Genomic DNA, 21,499 nt, shown 5'->3' with positions numbered 1-21,499 from the left:
CATTGTGACATTACAAACTGCTCTGCTGAAAGAATCTAAACTCAGGAAGAATGCCTAAATTACTTTGACATTCAGATAATCCAGGTTTGATTATCTCAAAGGAATAGTGGGAGGCTTAATTTCGTTCAGCTGTAGTCCACCCTTCTCAAGGACATATTAGACTCTTTGCTCCCTCATGGCAAACACACCAAGATGTTATTACATTAGTTCCTGGCTTCCTTTTACTTTGGAAAAGCCTGAGCAGAGCAGCTGTTTCTGGGTTAATGAAAACCCCATCTGGTAACATCAAGCATCTCATTCATTCTTAAAATCCCCGACATAAAATCACTTTAACGCCTCCTTTGTGGAGCAGAGTAAATGTTCAGATGTGATGTCACCGACAAGTTTCAACAAACATTATCTGGGAGTCATTAAAGCTTACCTTTGTTTGTGCACCACACTGTTAAATGTGCCAATTAAGACAATGTAATGAACAAGAACGGTCATTATGGTCCATTCATTAATTAGTCAGTTAGTTGGAAATGCAAAGAAGAGATCTAGGAAATGAGTAAGAAAACAAGACATGAAAGTCACAAATTTACTTTTACTTTTGATCAAAAATACCATTCACTATAAAGGTACTGATAGAAAAATGTGTGAATATTCATGAGTTGAACATTTGTACTGAATCCCCAATAAAATAATATCAGTAAGCTCGGTTTTCTATGAACAAACCTCTTGCTGCATGTGCAGTCAATCCAGGAAATCATTTAACTTCAAAACTACATTTAAAAGTAGGTTTTACATTTAAGAGCATCACAGAAATTTCAGCATTTATTTGACAAACTGGATAAATTTTTTGCAGAAACTTGTAAAGTTATAAGGCTCCGAAAATCAGACAAATGTCCCACTCTTTGTTGATTTTTTCCCCCTCTATTGATTTACCATGTTCTCTACTTCTGTAGAGTAAGATTTTAGGGACGCAAATCAATTTAAAATCACGGCTTAGTGCATTTGCTTGCAACAAATGAAAGCAATATGGCTGCCGACTGGGTAGATGGAGCAGTTTGTTTCAGATGTTTATACTTCAAACAGTAATGTTCAGGTTCTTTGGCCATTTTATGAACCATTTTCAAAGCAAAGAACTGACTCTGCACCATATGTAACCTCTAGTTTTTCTTCCACCAGTCCCCTTTATTTAGCCCCATCAACTCTGAACATCAAAGAAAGGAATACCCACAGCATGATGCCGTCACCACCACAATGGAGTTGATGGTGTGTTTAAGGTCATGTGCAGAGTTTGTTACCTACAAGCAAGAAGTTCAACTTTGACATGTTATAAGAGTACCTTTCTTTGTGCGTTTTCAGCATCCTCTAAAAAGCACACAGGTGCAGTCCGTTTATTATACAACTCATAAAATAGATTTAGTGGTCTGAATACATATATACGTCCCTTTTTAAATTTGTGTTTTTAAATTGAAAATTATGTGTCCCTTTTACTCTACTTTAGAATTAAATGCTACTTTGTGTTAGTCTATTATAGAAAATGTACCTTGTGGATGTAATGTGAAAAACAGAGAGAAAGTTCCAGGAGTGTGAATACTTTAACGAAACACTGCTTCATTTATTAGTCCCCTCCCCGCCCCTCTGCAATATTGAAAAATAACTACAGTTGGACAAAACAAGAGGAAACAGTGTGGGAGAACGGCAAACATGGGAGGCGTGCGAGATATTTTCAAGAGGGTAAAAAGGAAACAGTTATTTATGCGTGAAAGTTATGTAGGAGGATTCAGAACAGGCTGTTCTTAAGTGTCAGAGCTGCAGATAAAATTCGAGTAGGTTCACCAAGGATGGGGCGATGAAGCTTTGTCTGCCTATGGGTGATAACAACCAACACCTAGCAACTGGCCGTGCAAGAAACCCAGAGAGGAAGATACAGCAGAGAGCAAGTATCGAGCTCGCCTGCAGCAGAAAGGAAGAAAATATGACAAAAGGATTCTGTGTTATGTCTGATTATACAGTTGAGCTGGCAAATAAGTAAAGCCTCCTTCGACATGAATGAGAAACCTTGCTGTTTGCACACCTGACAACCACAGTATTTTCTCCGCAGCAGAATATTGGGCATCACTTAAAGCAATTATCTCTTCATTGTCATGTGAGGCCAAGCACAGAGCATCAATGAGAGCCATCAACAAGCCAGCTTCCAGACAGGGTGGCTGCCATTAGTCGCAGCTCATTCAGAGGCAGAGTGCATCACAGGTACGTGATTCTGAGTCAGGCTTTTGTTTCACGTTTTTCTTTCATCCGCAGCACAAAGGAATTACACCGCCAACAAAGACCATAAGCATGTCGAGTTGTGCATTTATGCTACAACTGCAAAAATAAAATGAAATTTTAAAAAATCTGTACCCGTCTGTACTGAATTTGGAATAAATAAGGATTTTACTTAATCAGCTTCATTTATCAACTTTTTTTTGTTTACACCTTTCAGGTTGCAGAATATTTGTTGCCTTATATCGGACAAGTTGAAAATCAGATCATTATGAAACAAACCATAATAAAATCTAATAATTTTTACAGTTCTTTCAATAAGTGTTAAATCTCACCACATTTTGCTACAATATTTGAAAAATCAGTATTTTGTAGAATCCTCTTTCACTATATGGTCTTTCTAAATCTTTCTACCACTTTTGCATGTTTCGAGACTGAAATGTTTGCCTATTCTTCCACGATGTGTGGTCTCCTCTACATGGATTTTAACAACCCCTAAATGATGCCTCTCCCTTAAGGCTTTCTTCCAACTACAGTTGTGTCCTTGACATTAAAGTCGAGGAGGAAAGCCACATTTACAGAGCATGTGTTTAACAGTAACCCTGACAACATCTTATTTCACCCGAGTTGTGCGCATCTGCATTAGAATTAACAGAGCATGTTGTCTGCTTATATGATTAATGCTCTCAATGTCTGGCTTTTTAAGTTTAGTGTAGGTGGACTTCCATTCTTTCGGTTTGTTTTGTGCATTGGTTTTGATAACTTACAAAGTTTCATCCCAACATGAGTAGGGTGCAATCCGCAGATAACACTCCCTTATCATTTTATTCCCCTGTCTACAGTCTTCGTGATGCCGTTTTTTTCCCCCACCACCCGGTCTCCAACAAACCACTGAGACTTTCACAGAACTGCTGTATTTGTACCAAGATCAAATTACACACAGGTAGACTCCACTTACTAGTTAAATAGAGTCCATCCATGGCAACCTCTCAAGTCACAAGGTTGCCATGTATTTTATCTCGAGGGACAGTCGGGTGCTGCGTTTTTTTCAGGCACTTTGTGCACAATAAAACAACTGTTCCTTTATTATAAAAGTGTTGTATATCAAACATGACAAAATAAATTTCGCTTTGTAATTTTACTCCTTGGAATTGGGCTACCGTCTCTTTAAGAAGCTCCAACTGTTTTTCCGACACGCCGCCTTCAGCATCACAACAATGCTCCTCCATCAAGCCGTTTACATCCATTTTTAGGAGTGCTTGACAGAGAGGTAGTTGGTCTATCACATAACATCCTAATTAAATACATTAAACTTTTTGGCTGTAGTGAAACAAAATGTGATAAGTTCAAGAGGCATTGAACACTTTCATCAGCAGCAGCGGCCTCCCACAATCATCTCTGTGATCTAGTTTTTGGATTCAAAAAACTCATATCAGAGTTTGCTTTAAAAGGGTGGTGAGAAAAGGCAGCACTTCATCTAAAAGAGCTACAACACACTGGTTTATCTTGTGTTAACTCAATTCTGTAACAAGATTTACATTTACTGGCATTTTTAGTCATCAAATCAATACTATTCTTATTTATGGAATAAACGATTTCAGCATAAAGAACTTAAAACTAATCAAGAGGTCATTACTAGTTTGGTGTTTGCCATAACGTACTCCAAAGGGTTTCCGAACAAAACTTTTAAAAGTGCATAATGACAGAATCCCAAATCAACAGCATGACATGAATTACTGCCTACAATCCTTCAGTAATCTAAAGACTCCTTAACTCAGCTGAGGCTACGCTCAGCTGCATCCATCATTATAATCTCCGATGTGGAGTGAATCACTGCAGCACTGGCTGTTGTCTCCTAAATGCTGCACACATGAGTCATTATTGCACCGTGGGAGGAACATCAGGCAATGCACAGGGCACCGGTTACCAACACGTACCTACACTGCCTCGGTCAAAGATACTTTAAAGGGTTCTAGAAGAGTTGTCGAACATTGCATTGTGTAACACAACTCCTGCACAATCAATATGCTAATTGCTAGACCCAAATGTTTACAGCGTTGTGCTGCATTCAGCAGATTTTGATGGTGCATATGACTGACGACCTGCGGGAAAAACAATTAAAATTCTCACTTGATCACCTCTAACTTAGAAATGTCCCATTTTTAATAAAGTTAGTTGATACTGGATGGAAAAACTAATAGCAATCTACTGGTAAATGTAAATATCTAACCTATTTTAAGAAACTTTTCAGATATGATCCATGGCAGTGCATGAGAGATGAAAAAAGGCGATGTGGGACGATAAGAGATTCAAACTAATCCACAGTGGACAAAGTGGCCTTTGTGCTGGGAATGGGAGCAGTATGGTTCAGGGTTTTAGCCTGAGGCTGCTAACATGTCCCTGCTGTAAAGCTGAGACCACATACTCTGTCTAGACACAAGATCAGCCTCTGCTTCTATAATCCTGTTCAAGCACAGAGGGAGTTACCGACACCCACAGAACAGCATTCTAGCCTGTTAAATAATCAACACTGGTAATGTAATAGTAGTTAACTTATTAAGTTGTCCATTTAACTCCTGAATTTAAAAAAACAAAACAAAACAAAAACAGCTTAAACACAGATGTCCATCCTCACCATGTTTGTGATCTCTGGGTATGCATTCTCAACCAGCACACCTCTGTTGGTGGAAAGATAGTCCACCAATTCGTTCAGCGCGGCCCTCTTCACCTCCTTGCTCTTCAGGTCCCCCACAGAGTCCAGGAAGTCGAAAAGCGTGCAACACTGCTGGAGTTTCTGACAGAACAGTTCCTGCTGGTCGGTGGAGGGGGCATCTGGAACAAAGGGATGAAATGCAATCATTTATTACAAAAAATAAAAAAATAAAAGAGCCATCACCAATTACATTATTTAAAAAAAATACAAACAAAAGCAGTTGTGACAAGAACATAGATATATTGATTGTTAAACGCTAAAAATGTAAAACGAAACACTTGTAGTCAGCCTTTAATTATCTGCTTTATTGCATCACACTCATCTCACAAGGCGACATGATCAAGAGAGAACAGAAGAAACGCATGCCACATTACGACCGTCCAGTCGTTCTTGGCACCGACTGCAGAGCCTTTAAAGGATCAAGTGGTGAGAGCATCCAAGGCTATTAAGCCTGTCTGTCAACTTTAACCTGAGCTAATCTATAAACTGTGTGAATCTGCACTGTGATGCTGCAGATTGTTGTGGAGAAGCAACACAGTCGGTTTGATTTACAACAACCAGACACCCTGAAGGTTCTGAGGTTACAATAAAATATGCAGCCATCCACCACAGCTGATGGCAGAGGAGCAAAAGTCTTCATTAAAATTAATGATGAAATCTCAACTCCTGCATGTTCACATGTTGAAAGGCAGCAAGTTGCCTTTCACTGAAAAACCTATGGCGACTGCGTTACTGATTGCAATTTTCTGTGCTGCTTCTTATGTTTGAAAAGGTCTGATCGGCTGATTTTTGAATGATGCAGAAATTTCTATTCGGGAAGTTATGGCAACTACTGGTGCATCCACTGTCACAGTACAGACAACGTGAACACCATCTGGAGGTGAAACCTCTATTTTAGGTTTCCTCAAGATTAAAAGGTAAAGAAACTGTCTGAATTTGATCCATTCAGTTTTAAAGTCGAAAAACCAAATAATCAATTGAGGTATAATGTTCCAAATTAAAAGATGCACACCATGTTAACTGATTGTAAACAGTGGTGAAAACAACTACATTTTTAGACTTCTGCCCTTTTTAAAATGGGAGAAAAACAAAAATGTTTCCCAACAAAATGTTTATTTCTCTCATCCAGACGTGGAAAAACAGTTACAAAAATATCTAAACTTTGCTTTGTCCATGCACAAATCAACTCCTTCAGATGTCATAACTACGGTTAAATGCCAAGTTCCAAAGTCACAGCACCGAGCTTTTTATTGAGCAATATTATGCAACTGAAGAGGCATCGTCCAATAAAACGAAGAACAGGAAGATCTTAGTCAGACATGGCCAACAAACCCAGAATAATTTCACACATAACAAGAATGTTCCAGCGGTGTTGACAGCTGACAAAGTGCTTACGCAACCGAACCCTCGAGGTCAGACAGTGGCTGTTGCTGGGAGTAACCTCAATGTGTGAGTGTAACTGTACCAAACTGACTTGTTAGCGTGCAGTGCTCTGCTTTAATGCCAATTTTCCAAAGTATCACATCTCAATGGATCCCAGAGTGAAAGGGCAGACTGAATACCACACTGGAACAGGAAGGATGAAAGGGCCATGACGCCCCCACAGCCATGCTATCATGACACAATGATGGCTCATATTTCTGCAGCAGACATGTGCCAGCTCTTTGGGAAAGAGTTAAAACTTGAGGTTTTATCAGCTGTTTACAAGAGTTAGAGGATCACAACAGTGAGGGAGCACCAAAGGAACAGTTCAACCATTCAAAGAAATGAACTGTTGTGGGTTTCACCGACTGTTGTTTGGCAGCAGAACAGGTAGGCACAGATGAAGCACAACAAAAAAATAAATAAAATCAGATAATTAGCATATATTGAAATAATAGAATAAAAAGATCAAATAGTCTCTTCACAGCTTTTGTAAAATATTCTGTTTTGTTTTTAAATTACACAGAGACACTGGTCTCTGCAGGTTATTGGATGAATAAACAGAAACAACTTCAGAACAATCCAAAAATCATGTTTTTACTTTTTTTGTGCAAATTTTGCATCTAATTAAAAATATTTTTATCATCCATTATGGCCATAAAAATATTCTAAAATGTTTCTTCTAACCTCCATCCCTCCCTCAAGTATATTAAGAGACAAATTTTGTGCTTCTTTTCAGGGAATTGTCTTTATGCCCTAGAGGGGAAGAAAAGAGGCGGGCCTTTTAGATACTCTCTGACATGTAGATGCCTTCCCCAAAGTGAAGCTATTTTTGTCTTTCACATAGAGATGCATTAGTACACAAATTCCTCAGGGTGCTTAAGCAAAAAGGAAAATATTTCCACCAGACTCGAGAAGCTTAAAACAAGAACAAAGAACATGAAAGCATTTTAGAGAACAGACAAATTAATCAACTCAAGAACAGTGCCAGAAACTGGTGTGGATACAAGCTTCGGAGTGGAGGATAAATAAATCTTCTCATAGAAACCGTTATGCAGAGCTTCAGGGAACACCGATCGGTCTCATCTAGATGCTGGAATATGCTGTGTCATAACTACATTAGGACATAAAAGAGGAAGTAGCTCAGGGTAAAAAAAAAAAAAAGGATAAACAAAGCCAAGTCTAATCTCTATGTAATTGCTAGTTAACCTTAGATTTGTTGCTCATTAAAAACTGATCTTTGGTCTCTTGATGACTAATGCGCCTTCAGAGGACAAATGCATCTACTGGGAAGAAATTACAAATGACCTCAGAGCAAAAAGCTTGGCTTTACAGATTTTAGTTTTTTACCCTACAATTTAAACATGTAACTACAATAGGACGCCCCCAAACTGCAGACACACAAAATAATTACATCCATGCAATGCAATCTAATGCCATTTTATTGAAATTCACATTTACATGATGCTTCGTCTTTGGGTAAAGAAATCCAACAATTTAAATAATAACAAAAGTACACTACCATTGCTTTTAAATAATGGTAGCGTTATTACGTTAGTATTGTTGTTTCTAAATGAATATGAACTTGTTTTCTTTGCATTATTTGAGGACTGCACTGCATTTTTTTCATTATTTTGACCATTTCTCATTTTCTGCAAATACTAAATTTTTGCTTGGAATTTCAGATATGTCAATAGTTCATAGAATAAAAAAAAAAAAAAACAATGTTCATTTTACTCAAACATTTACCTATAAAAAAGTAACATCAGCGAAACTGATCATTTTAAGTACCGTATTTTCCACACTACAAGGCGCATCTAAAAACCTTCAATTTCCTCAAAAGCCGACAGTGCGCCTTATATATGGACCAATACTGAGCCACAACAGGTCTAGCAACTACGTTAAGCAGCCGCCGACTTCATTTTCCTCCGTAGAACTCCGGTGCGCCTTATAGTGCGGAAAATACGGTAGTCTATTTTTTTCCAGAGCTGTATATTCTCAATTCTGAGGTTGCTTAAAAATAGTAAGAAAAAAAAATTAAACAATACCACTAAAAAAGCAAGACAGTAAAAGGGTGGTTTTAATTAATGTTGACTACAATATCTAAAATTTTACATTCATCCCTCTTCTGGCACTTGCTCGGGTCACTTTTTACCCTTATTTGCTGTATTTTTCCACATTCTTCTGTAATGACCTCAAATAGAGCAGCTCAGTATGTTACAAACAAATCAAGTTTCAGGTAGACAGACTCAGCAGATCCTGGATCATATTTTATTGTTTATTACATTTTCACATGCTTGAAAAGAAGTTAAATCTGCTGAAAGATCAACTTGCTGATTTTTTCCTGGGGTCCATTTTACACTACTCAAATGTCGAGTTTGATGAGGACAATTTAACATCACATTGATTTGTCTTATTAAAACAGATTTTTTTTTTAGTTAAGTTAAATACTATTACTGTTCAGGAAGTCACATTTTGGCAGCTACACTACACATGTAGTGTAGTGTAGCTACACTACATGTGTAGCTAAACTGCAGATTATTATTACTTCTAAATATGTGACTGCTTATTTAGAAGTAATAATAATCTGCAAACCTGAAATATCTCACGATGAAGTAGCAGCTACAGCAGTGGAAAAATATTTTATATCCTGGAAATAAAAAAAACCTCAAGATGACTTACTGAGAAAAATACACTTTGCAACAAAGAAAGATTCAGTGACTAAACAGGAAATGTGAGCTCAGTCGTATAACCACAGCACTGCACAGAGAATAGAGAAAAGACGTTACAATTAAAGCTCAAGTTAATGAGAATCAGCTTAATTCTACAAGTTTGGACAAAAATCAAACTTCATGTGATGGAATGGCAGTAGTTGTGGAAAAAATTGTACAGAAGAAAACACAAAGCTGGCTGCTCTTAAATGACGGGTTTAGAAAGTGCAATAACCTTCAGGAGAAGATGTCTTTCCTTCCAGTAACATGCCTTATTGAATTGTACATATCTCATTTTCTAATTGTAATAGACAAGAAACCTCCACTAAGGTGGAGCTTGATGTGAAATGAGCCACAGCACCATAAAAAAGGAAACTAGGGGGCGGGGGGAGGCTAGAGGGGGGGCAATTTAATCTTCCAGAAAATGAATGAGTAGAAGGAAACTGTTGATTAAAAGATTAAGTCTGAGAGGATAACAGGAAGCAGTGTGGCAGAACCTAAAATGAAACACTGTTTGCTTTTAGTCTCATCATAATTGTTTTTCCCTTTCCTTCATGCATGTTTGTAACAGAAAAACAACAAAAGATCACAGTGGCTATGGCTACTCAATCACTTTCCATTTTGGCATCTCCCACCTCATTGTTCCAACGACATTTGTTGTGCCTCCAACAAATAGAGCTCTTCTAACTTAAACTATAGCAAAGGGCAAAAGACTCGAGCCCAATTATACTGTTTATTCATGGAGATTTTAAAAGCAAATTACAAGACAAACTGTGGAAAAAGTAAGTATTCAGGTTAAAAATACTTTTGTTTTCAACGGATGCTTTTTGTACAACTAAAATATATATTTAATATTCGATTATAGTAGTTTTACTGGTAAAGTCAAGTTTATGACCTTTATCCGCTTTTGCATTCATGTAAATCCTAAACACTCAATATGCACCATGTAATCTGAAAAGTGTTTTACGTTTGTATCTTCCTGCTTGCGATAAAGCCTAAGAATTTGGGAAACACTCAAAAGGAGTGATCCTTTACATTTTTTGTGCCATGACATAAAACAATTGAGAAAATAGACTTAAGTTGGAAAAACGTAAATTATATTACTATAAATCCAGTGTGACCATCTTGCATAGAAAATTGGTGAAGTGAAAAAAGTTAATTTGCAATTCTTATATTTTACACACGGCACCCTACAACATCCTTAAGTAAGGTGTTGGTGAGCTGACCATAAGAATTTGGGAGTTTGCAGCTCTACCGGTTCTCTTTAATAAGGACAGCAATTATTTTGCCCGTTTTGATTGCATCCCTGCCTCTCATTCAGAACACCGAAAGCTCAGAACAATTAAAATATGCTATTGTTAAGTCTTTTACAATGTATGTTCTGTGACAAACGGTGGGGGGGGGAGGTCATCCTGCAGCTGTTGGACTGGTTAGATAGGATTCTGCAGCCACTTGTTTGATTTAGCGACTCCACATTTGTTTAGCCTGCGCATTGAAAATATGCTGGCAAAACATTGTAATGAAAAGGCAGCATCAAGCGTAACTGGAGCAGTACGAGAGAAAAGTACATAGTGAAAATGTCAAAAGGCAATATTAACGGAGAGCTAAATCAAACTAAATCACCTGTGTTCTTATAAAGCTGCCGACAAATTGCTTGTTTTAAAATGCAACCATCTCCTACAGAGATCTGACATTTTAGATACAGTAATGTTTAAGTTTGTCATTTCCACCTTTACAATTTTAAAAATTTTAAGGTGAGTCCAATTTTATGAGACATTTAGATGGCAATAAAAAATAAGCACAGCATGACTGCTCCTGACATTCTTCTAACCCGTCATTTAACTTTACTCACACATAGTTGGCTTTTCTTATTACACTGGATAGAAAGGGTGTGTCTGAGTGAATGAGTGTGACCGCGTGGGTGTGCACAAGAATGCATGCATTCACGCATGACCTAAAAACATTTGTAGTCAGTACAGTCAACAATAAAATGACTCCAGATTAGGAATGGCTTTAACGTACTGGTAACAGAGTGTACAGAGCTTTTTCTAAATTGACAAATTTCCTGTAGCAGATTTTTACTAAAAATTTGTAAAATGCATTCCCCCCCAGAAGACGCTGAATATTTGCGACTCTGAGCTACTAATTTAGCTTAACGGAGGACAGGAAATGTCTCTTTAGATTGAAAAGTTTGCAGATGGACCCATCTATAAATCAGATATAATTTATCACAGCTGCTGGGCACAAATGAAAAATTTGAAATATAATGGCAACAGAGGCCATGGCGTAGGTGCCAAGACTTCATATTAAAAGTTAGCAAAATACATTTCAGTTCAGCAACAAAAATCCAAGTATAACTTATTAGAAAACACCAAAATCAGCTAAGTAACAGAAATGCGCAAAATATGTTAGACTAAGAATACTAAGGCTATATGAAGAACAGAATTGTGTAGTGGAAATGAAATTTGTGATGAAAAATCTACCTTAATCATAACTGATCAATTAATCATTGTTTGACATTTTGATGGCTAGTTGTGGTAGCCCTATTCAAGTGCCCAACTGTTTGGCATGCAGTGTGTAATCTCTTTATGGCAGATGATGAGGACAAGGAACTGAATGCTATTGTGAGAAAATCAGCTGCCAACAGAATGCTAATAGCCATCAGCTGTGGCTAATTGGTTTGTTTACAAAACTTTAGAAAAAAAAAGCCACTATTCAAGATCTGCTTCTAAATCTGTTCTGTGCAAACAACCAGATTTAGCTTCACAATAACTTGGCTTTCATTATAGAAAATTAAAATTAAGAATGCGTTATTCTTGACAATTTCAAATCAGAGAAACAAAGAGTCAGTTTATTAGGTTGTTTGTGCAACAGTCTTCTCATTAAATTTAAATCCAAAACAGAAAATAAAAAATAAAAAAAAATCTTAGTGAATGACTCTAATAGAAACAAACCTGTCTGAGCAGTATGCAGCAATCTTGCCGGCTGGACAGACAGTACAAATCCTGTTTTATTACCTCTTCATCTCTCTAAATGACTCTGAAGCTTGTCCTGTGGTGAAAAGTGAGGTCACAATCTGATCAAGAGATGTTTGGAATGGAAAAAAACAAAAAAAGATGCCTACAACATTCCTCTGTCTTACTTCAACAATAGATTTGAAAACATCACTGTCTGCCTTCACGTCAGTCTCTAAAACTCCTACAACAGATCCACATACACTTTAATTTGCCAGCACAGCAGCTGTTGTTACATTTGAGCCTACACAGGACAGCAAGAAGGTGAATAGATGGCACCTGTTCAGGAGGAAAAGGTTTTAAGTCGACAACGAAATAAATGATAAAGAGGACATACAAAATTAAGAGAGGCATTATTCCACTTTTACCAAACCTTTTTGGGTTTTAAAAGTAAACATCTGTTGTAGGATGTTTTGCATCAACCATGTGACAATTCATAACTTCCTTGGGGATATTTTTCACTTTAACAACTGATGACTTAAAATAAATTCCTATAGTTCTCTCAAAGTCTACTGTAAGCCTATGTAGTTCTGCAACTCCAATAATATTTCATCTATATTTAATAAATATTGTGTGCAATACAAGAATACTTAAGAGGAATGATTAATCACTGATAATATTCAACGATTTAGTCGATGAGGACAAAACTATTTGTACCAGATTAACAGTAGATGGCAAAACCACAATCTATACAGCAAAAGGCAACCCACATATGGATACCCATCAACATGACAATCTTCATGAAAGTTGTACAAAAACACTGAGATCACAGTGAGCCAAGGTTAGAACCGGTGTATACGTGATAACACCCACACAAATCATGCTAATCAGCAGCCTTTCTGAAGAGCGCTCCCCACATGCTAGAAAACGGCACATCACAACCACCATGCTTCATTTAAACTCAACCACAATTAAACTCTGTCAACTGCTAGAGATGTGGTCTAAACCTTCAGTGTCTGGTGACCGATGCTCTGGCGATTTCCTGACAATACTGCCACTTATGCCCTCTGGCACCTGTTCTATATGTAGGTTTATTGTAGTTCGAGTTATTTACATACACAAAGCTGGTCTCTGCATGTGGACCAAATTATATTCAAATCAGACCAACCATTCTTGGTGCCTAACTTGGGGCTAAATTGTTTTTTGTCTGTGAAAGTAACTAATAATAATAATAAAATAAAAACATTAATGCAAATATTGTTTTACCATATCTTTTAAACATTGTTCATTTGATACACTTAAATATGCACCAAGTATGAAATTATTAAAACACTAATAACATAATATATTGAAGTAGTAAAGGGTATTTAATTTATTGGTGAGATGATTGCAAAATTTACTTGAACTGTATCTGTAAGAAAAAAACTCTCCATACCATCTACACTTCATCTTCACTTTGTACCAGAATTTACTACCTTACAATTCTTTCATATATGAAGAACAGACCTCTATTCATTGCTATAAGAAAACCAAACAACTCTTTTTGCCATCAGACTCCACAAATTTATATGATAAATTGAGGAAGTATTTATTAAACAACAGAATCTGCCAGAAGCATAAATATGACGCACCCTTAGCTAACAAAGATCTGTTCCATTGCTTCCTAGAAAGGGTTTGATTGGTATCCGCTCACATGCTGGGAACAGCATGTTAGGGACACACAGGAATCAATGTACCAATAGAGAGGACATGTTTTTTCCCAGTAACGGATGCCGATTAGCAATTTCTAAAATTTACTCCTTTTGAGTGATCAGGCTGAAACTAAAAACTTAATTCGTTATTTTTTACGTTATGTCAAAATGACTTGCATCAATTTAAAAATGGATTAAAATGTTTCAAATTGGCAAAAAAGGGAGACTTAGAAATCTCCCAATTACACTGACATTTTGAATTTAGAATGTTTACATTGTGTCAATTTTCTCAACAGATGCTACAATAATTGCTTTTTGTTGCTCATCACATACAGTAATATCTGAAGTAGAGGACAGGCAGATTTTCTCTGCAGGGAAAATCAAAGATTAGTGGTAGGAAAGCCAAATTGAGGCTTTAAATGGTCCAATGAGAAAAGATGGTTTTATTATTAACTGTTGCAATAGATTTCTTGGTCTAGTGCAGGACTAAGAACATAACCCCCTGACTTTCATTACTGTTAATGAAGGTGCCTTCCAGTTTTGACAACGGAAGAGACTGCGGTCAAATATTAGGATCAGTGTCTAGAGGTGGACCCAATAACACAAGGGCAGCTAATCTGGTTATAGCAAGGATGGTGATTAAGCGATTAGCTCTGACAACTGTAAGCAAGTTAAGGTTAGTTAAGCAGAAGCTGGAAGAACCACTGAACTCTGTTCCCTCCACAATCCGTCTCATTTTCCCTAACAACATAATTTCTGTAGTGCCATCAAAACAGATTTTATTGGCTCTTCATGGTCTGAAAATAAGCAGCTAAGGAAATGCTTTTAAAAAGCAAAGAAAGGCAAATAAAGCAGCAGCATATCCATAAAGCAGGAATTCAGAAAAATCTAAAATCTTTACAGAGGGAAAACAACAGTATCCTTTAAACATACGCTTCAGCTTTGCTGGTGTTAGAACTGTGGCTCAGCTCAAAATTTTACTCCAGTGACAGATAAATCAACCTTAAATGACGCGGTCTGTATTTGGAAAGTCAAACATGTCCCTGGCTTGCTCTCAAGGCTTGAGGCTGCTATGGCAACAATGTTGGTCCCTAAATGACTCATCTTTTCACGGTCTATCTCACAACAGGAGCTATATGCCTTTCAGCCTCTCTACTGCAGGATGGGATGAGCATCTTTGAGAGCTACTATCTTTCATCACCTAAAAACGATGACTCAAGAAATGTCTCATCTTGGTCTCGTTACTCTGGAAACCACAAAATCAATCATATTAAGCCTTTCGTGTCATCTGAAGTAGTTGTAAAATTAAATTGACAATTGGGTAATGCAAAGGAAAACTGCTTGTATTGCATGTTTAAGACAGTCTTATTTGACTTCAAGCTCATAGAGCTTGTACTGTATTACTGAAACTTTTGTTAAGAACTGCTCTTCTGTGCAGAAAAGGCTTAACAAATTGTAGAGACGCTACATCCCACACTTAAAGCAATGGGACCTCACTTTAAGGAATGACTGATGGACAGATTGCTGGACAAATGGCCATATTGACAGATGATTGATGGCTGAATGGACTGATGGACAAAGCCATTGGTAGATTAGTGTATGAATGAATGATTGGATGGATGATTGGATTAATGGATAGATAGGGGGGTTAGAGGGAGATATGAATGGACACAGATGAATTTATGGATGGACAGACAAAGAGACTAATAGACTGGTAGATTGAGGTAGGAATGGTTGGTTAAATTGATCATGTACGGCTGGACTAATGAAACGCTTAGTGATGAATGGACAGATAGTATGACAGACAAACAGATGGCGGCATGAAGTGGTGAAAGACAAGTAGGATGGACAGATGGAAGGACACATTTGCCTGATTGAAAGCTGATGGATAGATGGATGGATGGAAGGATGTACTGTTAGAGAGACCTGGAATGACTGATGGATTGACAGACATATGGATGCAGTTTATCATATTTGACATTTATGTAACAAGTAGTTTCTTTTTTTTATCCAATAAGATTAGAATGCTATTTGTTTCCAGTCTTTTTAAGACTGTATTGGTAAATACAGTCACCTTTGGCAATTACTAATGCACAAAAACTAGAAAACTATGCAGTAAACTGGTCTACTGTCTTGATAACCGACACCAATCTTTAAGCAGTTCTGGTTATCAACATCATTCTTGATGCCTCCCTGGTGAGCTTTTCAATGCACAACACACTGGGAAGAGTCTCAGAGGAAGACATGGGGAAACAGTGGAGGGTCTACGTGATTGAGAACTATGTTTCTCAGCTGGTCAATGAACGCCTTGGGATTCCCCCAGAGGAGCTGGTCTAAGTGGAGAGGAAAATCTGGGCACCTTTGCTCAAGCTGCTGCCTTCACGACCTGATCCCAGATTAAGCAGAAGATAATGGACAGATAGATGGATGGCATCTGAGCCCATTAGAAGATTGAAATACTTTAGTTACTTTCCACAGTGGAAAAGAGAAGTAAATGCCTATTATTCTGCATAATTCCCACTTTGGTTAAAATAGTTCAGCTACATTTTGGGTAATGTAGTAAATGTTTGTACCTCTATTCATAAACAATTCCCCCCCCCAAAAAAAAAAAATTGGCTTTCCCTACTATATTCTGTGTTTACGCATTAACAGACAGATTGGCTGTATGTGTAAAGTTAAAACACGAGTTAACAGACCTTTATGTATCTCTCATCAAAACTGACCACATGTATCCAGAGTGATTACCGTTTGCTGCAGTAGCTTTTACAGCAGTATGCATCACTGCATAAAATCTCAAGATATATTCAATAACTTTAACATTTCCATGTTTTTCTTCATTACAACTATAAACTTCAATGCATTTGTTGGGTGTCATGTAATAAACCAACAGAAAGTAATGCATAAAGTTTTGAACAGAAAGATGGTACCTGGTTTTCATTTCTCTTTTTTTAAATCAAAATCTCTCATCTGGTCATACGAAACCGATATCCAACATTTTGATATACGTGCACATCTTAGGTGGGGTGGAAGACTAATGCTGTTCTCAACACCACAGTAAATTGTGGTGTTTTTTTGGGGGGGTTTCTACCAGCAACTACAAGAAAGGGTGGCCAAATTTGATGGGAATATGGCAGTTAATGTTCCAGCAGCTTAGAATTGCAATAGAATTGTTTATATCAAAGCATAACAATGTTTTCAAGAGGTCAAATAAAGGTCCAGACTAATCCAATAATCTTGGGGAAAACCTCAAGACTGGAACTCACAGAAGGTGTCTATCCAATCTGAATGAGATTAAGCTATTTAAAAGTAAATGGGGAATAAGTTCAGTTTTGTGATTTAGAAAGGTTGCTCTTCAAATGAAGGATTAAGAGAACTGAATATTTCTATACCAGCCCATGATTTCTAGAATGTGAGAATATATTTTAATTGTAGGATAAAATATTACAATAAAAATTTTAAACTGGCACACCAATAAGCCAAAAATGTGGTCAGATATCCTCTCAAAATAAAGTACAGTAAAAACTTGAAATAATTTAAAACTGATCTGCTAACAGACAATTACTGTTTGATTTAATTGTGATATTTCATGGGTGTTGACAAAAGGGGAAAAATAAATAAAAAAAATTTTGTACATTAATCTGTATTACCGGGATTTATATATTTTATATTACCGGGATTTTTTATGAATCCCGGTAATATAATGCATTTTTGATATATATATATATATAGGTAATTAATACAATGTTATATTCAGGCTCCATTCATCTACAATCAGCAGAATTAAAATCAAACACAAATAACCTTTGAGTTTTCAAATGGAAAAATAGAAAATAGAAAACTAGATAATTTGCTAGTTTTATAACCATGGCATGTATGGATGCATGATTTTTCCAGTCATGTCTGTTATTTAATGAGTTGGAAAAACACATGGTGTGAAATTCCTGCTAAATATCTGTCATCACTTTTATAACCTGCTCCATAGCGCAAACATTTTTAGCATACTAGTTCATTTTTTCATGAGCCAATGGCGACATCAGCTCTTTTGTGACATGTTTTGTTTTTAGCTTTTCAAAAGTTGCATCAAATCTGTTTCAACTACGTGAACAGGCAAGTCGTTTTTAGTTGACTTGCTCTTCCTCATAGCATCACCCCATCCATCAAACTGCTGCAGCTTGCCTCAGCAGAAACCAAGAGGAATTTACAGAACCATAATCCCGCCTGATGCAAGATCATCTTTAATATGCTATATCACTTCCTTGACAGACAATGGGAGCTGAGGGGAGCTTTTCAGAAGAATCGTTGAGGAAAATTATACACACACTGTTCATTGGAACTGAAATTATTATCAGGCTCAGCAGGATTGGTTTTGGCTCCAGGCTAAAAGAGGCTAACTGGCAGATTCCTCATCAGGCATCTGTTGGGGTTGGCAAACATGCTTTGATTTGTCAAGTTACCAAAGTCCTTTGAAAGAAAAGAACTAAAACCGAAAACGGCACTGGTCTATGACAAGGAACCAACTTGTCTAATATACCTTTAAAATGATGACTCAAACTTGTGGAGTTTGTTTCAATACTAAAATATGTGTATTACCTGACTGCCCATCCAGAGAGTGAGTAGTCATGCTTATTTTTACCAACGGCACATAGCTGTATATTAAACTACAACAAATCTACAAAGCCACATTCCACAAAACTATCCTGAGGCTCTCTTTAACAGCTGCTCTTGGGTTTAACAGAGAAAAATCTCTAAAGGAGAAACGATCAGGTGGAAAAAGAAGGTGAATGGTATGTAAAAGGTGACTCATTTACCCTTGTCCTTTCAGTTATGTGAATCATTAAGTATGATTAAGCACCTACGTTTATCAGCCTGATATGGGAAAGGATGAAGGTATGCAAAGTCACTTTTTCTGCAGTTATGACCCAACCCCCCCAAACTATTCAGTTTTTTTAAAGTGTTAAAATATAAACCTGAAAAGCAGCATCAATAGGTCATTACTTGTCATTACTATAAACTGTTTTGACCACCATTGAGATTAAACACTGACAATAAAAGCTCCTCACTCAAGGCACTAACAGAGCTTGTCATAATTTGTCTGCAAGTCCATGCAGGAAAGGATAGAATGGACATGGGTTTGAAAATGTGATAAGCCAATATAAATTTGTGCAAAATTGTAATGTGGTTGAAAATGACATGGTTTTTTATTTTTATGAAATTTTCTAAATAAAAATGGTGTGCATTTTGATCTCTCTTTTGCTCCATTTACAACAAGACTTTAGAGCAATTTTTACCTACATGTGTTTGGGGTCATGTGGAGGGCTAGTGTTTCTTCACATACAGTCTTTTTAGGTGTACACCAAAATGTCTGACCACACTACCTTCTTAAAAAGGTCTGTGGTCTATCCTACATGCAAAGCTAGACTTCTCATAGCTTACTTTTACAACAATGCTTTTCGTCTCGAGTTACAATTTCCTCTTGCCAGCTTCTTTGTATGAAACAATCTTTGCCAAACTTGTCAATTTACCTGGACGACCAGGTCTCGGTGGGTTGTTAGATGTCCTATAATCTTTACATTTTTAGACTACACATCACTTGACATCTCCAAGAGATGTACAACAGTTAGTGTACCGTTTTTAACTTCTCTCCAAGTTTCCTAATAAAATACATTGTACTTTGGGTTCATAATATGAAATATGTAGGAAATAAATACTTTTGAAAGGCACAATATCTCATGCGAGTTCCTGGTGTTAAGAGAAACCATGAATGTGGTGCACTTTTGGAAAAAGTTCAGAATTATTCTCAAATATCCAGTGGTCAAGATTTACCATCTGCAGAAGACATGACAAATAAAAGGGGACGCGTCGATTTATGCCTAGAAAAAGGCCTCCTCGAGCAACTTATATTTACCCACCAGCTTTCCTTTAAAGGTTGTGTTTGTCTGCTGCAGATCCAACAGTGAACACAGAACAATGGCCAGGACATAGTATTTAAAGCAACAGACACCCTCCATTATCCTCTTACCGTACCTTTGAGCTGCGGCAGTGGGGACAGCTCGATCGGAGTGTTCTGAGTGCGAAACTGAGAGGAGCTTTGGGATTTTCTCTGCTTCTGCGCCTTCCTCACAGACTTCCTCGTAAACCCGTCCACTTTCTCGGATGCAGAGACGGCGGACATTTTGATGCACAAACTCACGAAGGTTGCAGGCGAGCTACTGTAAATCAGATGATTGAGGTTCTCCGCTTCCCTCTTTCTCACATCAGCGTCAAATTCTGGAGCCAACTGTCCGAGCTGGGGGCTCGTATTATTCCGTGTGATCCAACATGGTCATGCCTACATGTCGGTTAGACGGAGTCCTTAAAGTGCATCTTTGAAGAGCTTCAACTGTGAGATGCGGAACAGTGCTTTACACCCAAAAAAAAATCCAAACTAAGACGAAAACGCCGCGCGCCCCAAAGTTAACCACTTAAAAAAGACAGATTGACGTCTAAATATCTAACCGTTTATGCTCATCTGTCGTGCCTGCAAACGGTCTACCTGTTGCATAACGTAGGTAAGGCATTATCATTAAAAGTTGCCTGGATTACAATCCTGACTGCAGTCGAGCAGCACAGCTATGCTCGCAGCTAACGCATCCAGCTAGCTTGCCAAATTTAACTGATGGTAATGCGGCGCTACAACAATACGCTCCAATGTTGGCGAGGAAAAAGTTATGAAAAATCCTCGTCCCTTCGAATTCACTTAGTTCTCCGTTCAACGGCAACTCCGCGACTTCTTCAAGCACCGGTTGTAGCTGTAGTTCCGTTGAGTATCTCTTGAAAACAACTATCCACGGGCGACGAAGTTGAAATGCGCTTCCTTAGCAGCTGGAGGTTAGCTGTGACTGCGCAAGAGTGACTTTGTCGGAGGCTATTTCCACGCAATATATAATGCCACAGTCTCGTTTCCACGGCCTCTATCTAAAAAGACCGAGAAGAAATTACTGGATGCCGAGCGTAGAAGGCAGCCATAAACGCTCTCAGGCGTTCCGTCGCTCTTCGTCTCTGCGTTCTACTCGAGAAGCGCTGACGGGTGAAACGTCATCGATTGACGTTACTTCCAGCCAATTACGGGCGCGTATTTTAAAAACTTGAAACTTTTTAAACCAATCACATCGCACTGAAAGCGGGTCAATTACATGTGAAATGTAAAAACAAAAAAAGGGCTGACGTTCAGTTGAATGTGATCTGACAGGCAGCTGTAGTAATCGGGTAAAATTACACAACAGAAAGTATTCTGCCCAGCCCAAAAATATGTACAACGTGCAAATGTACAACGTGCAACCTTCACACAAGAATGGAGTATTTTAAGACTAGTTATGAAGAGAACTAAAAGTTCTTATCCTTTCAAACCCCTCAGGACCCCCTATTTTGTGTTCTCTGAACACAAAACTGCTCTCGTTTGTAAAAATGCTTCTTTTAAAGACAGCCATTGAATTAATATGTATATTTCTTTTTTCTTACAATGCTGATAAAATTAAATCTTCAGCACGCACAATATCAAATTTTTCACTTTTACAATCACATGAATCACATACTATTTTTCATAAGGCATTTTTTGTCTGTATTTGCACCTGCGAGTTCAAATGGTATGCATTTTAAGGATCATGTAAAACTGGCTTCTCTTTGATGATCTCTCTATTGTTCCATCATAATCCAGTTTGAGCCTCAGTGATTCCAGGTTGTTCTTTAACATCCTAACAAAGTATTTTTACCATGAATTAT

The 21,499-nt window shown here is 37.5% G+C and overlaps 1 protein-coding gene across 2 annotated transcripts in view; it reads right to left on the bottom strand.

The window, feature by feature from the left end:
• ppp2r5a (protein phosphatase 2, regulatory subunit B', alpha isoform) overlaps positions 1–20,801 on the bottom strand; it is a 37,843-nt gene extending 17,042 nt beyond the window's left edge. For both annotated transcript variants that reach the window (XM_008397523.2, XM_008397524.2), the window contains exons 1-2: positions 19,766–20,801; positions 4,886–5,082 (exon numbers count right to left, since the gene is read on the bottom strand). In XM_008397523.2, the coding sequence (XP_008395745.1) occupies positions 4,886–5,082; positions 19,766–19,913 (345 nt within the window). In that variant the 5' untranslated portion in view covers positions 19,914–20,801. The remainder of the gene's footprint in view (positions 1–4,885; positions 5,083–19,765) is intronic.
• Positions 20,802–21,499: the final 698 nt, after the last annotated feature.

This window comes from Poecilia reticulata, linkage group LG21 (genome assembly GCF_000633615.1).
Source record: "Poecilia reticulata strain Guanapo linkage group LG21, Guppy_female_1.0+MT, whole genome shotgun sequence".
Lineage (NCBI taxonomy): Eukaryota > Metazoa > Chordata > Actinopteri > Cyprinodontiformes > Poeciliidae > Poecilia > Poecilia reticulata.
Note: the sequence above shows the minus strand (reverse complement) of the source record. Positions and strands in the feature narration are given on the sequence as shown.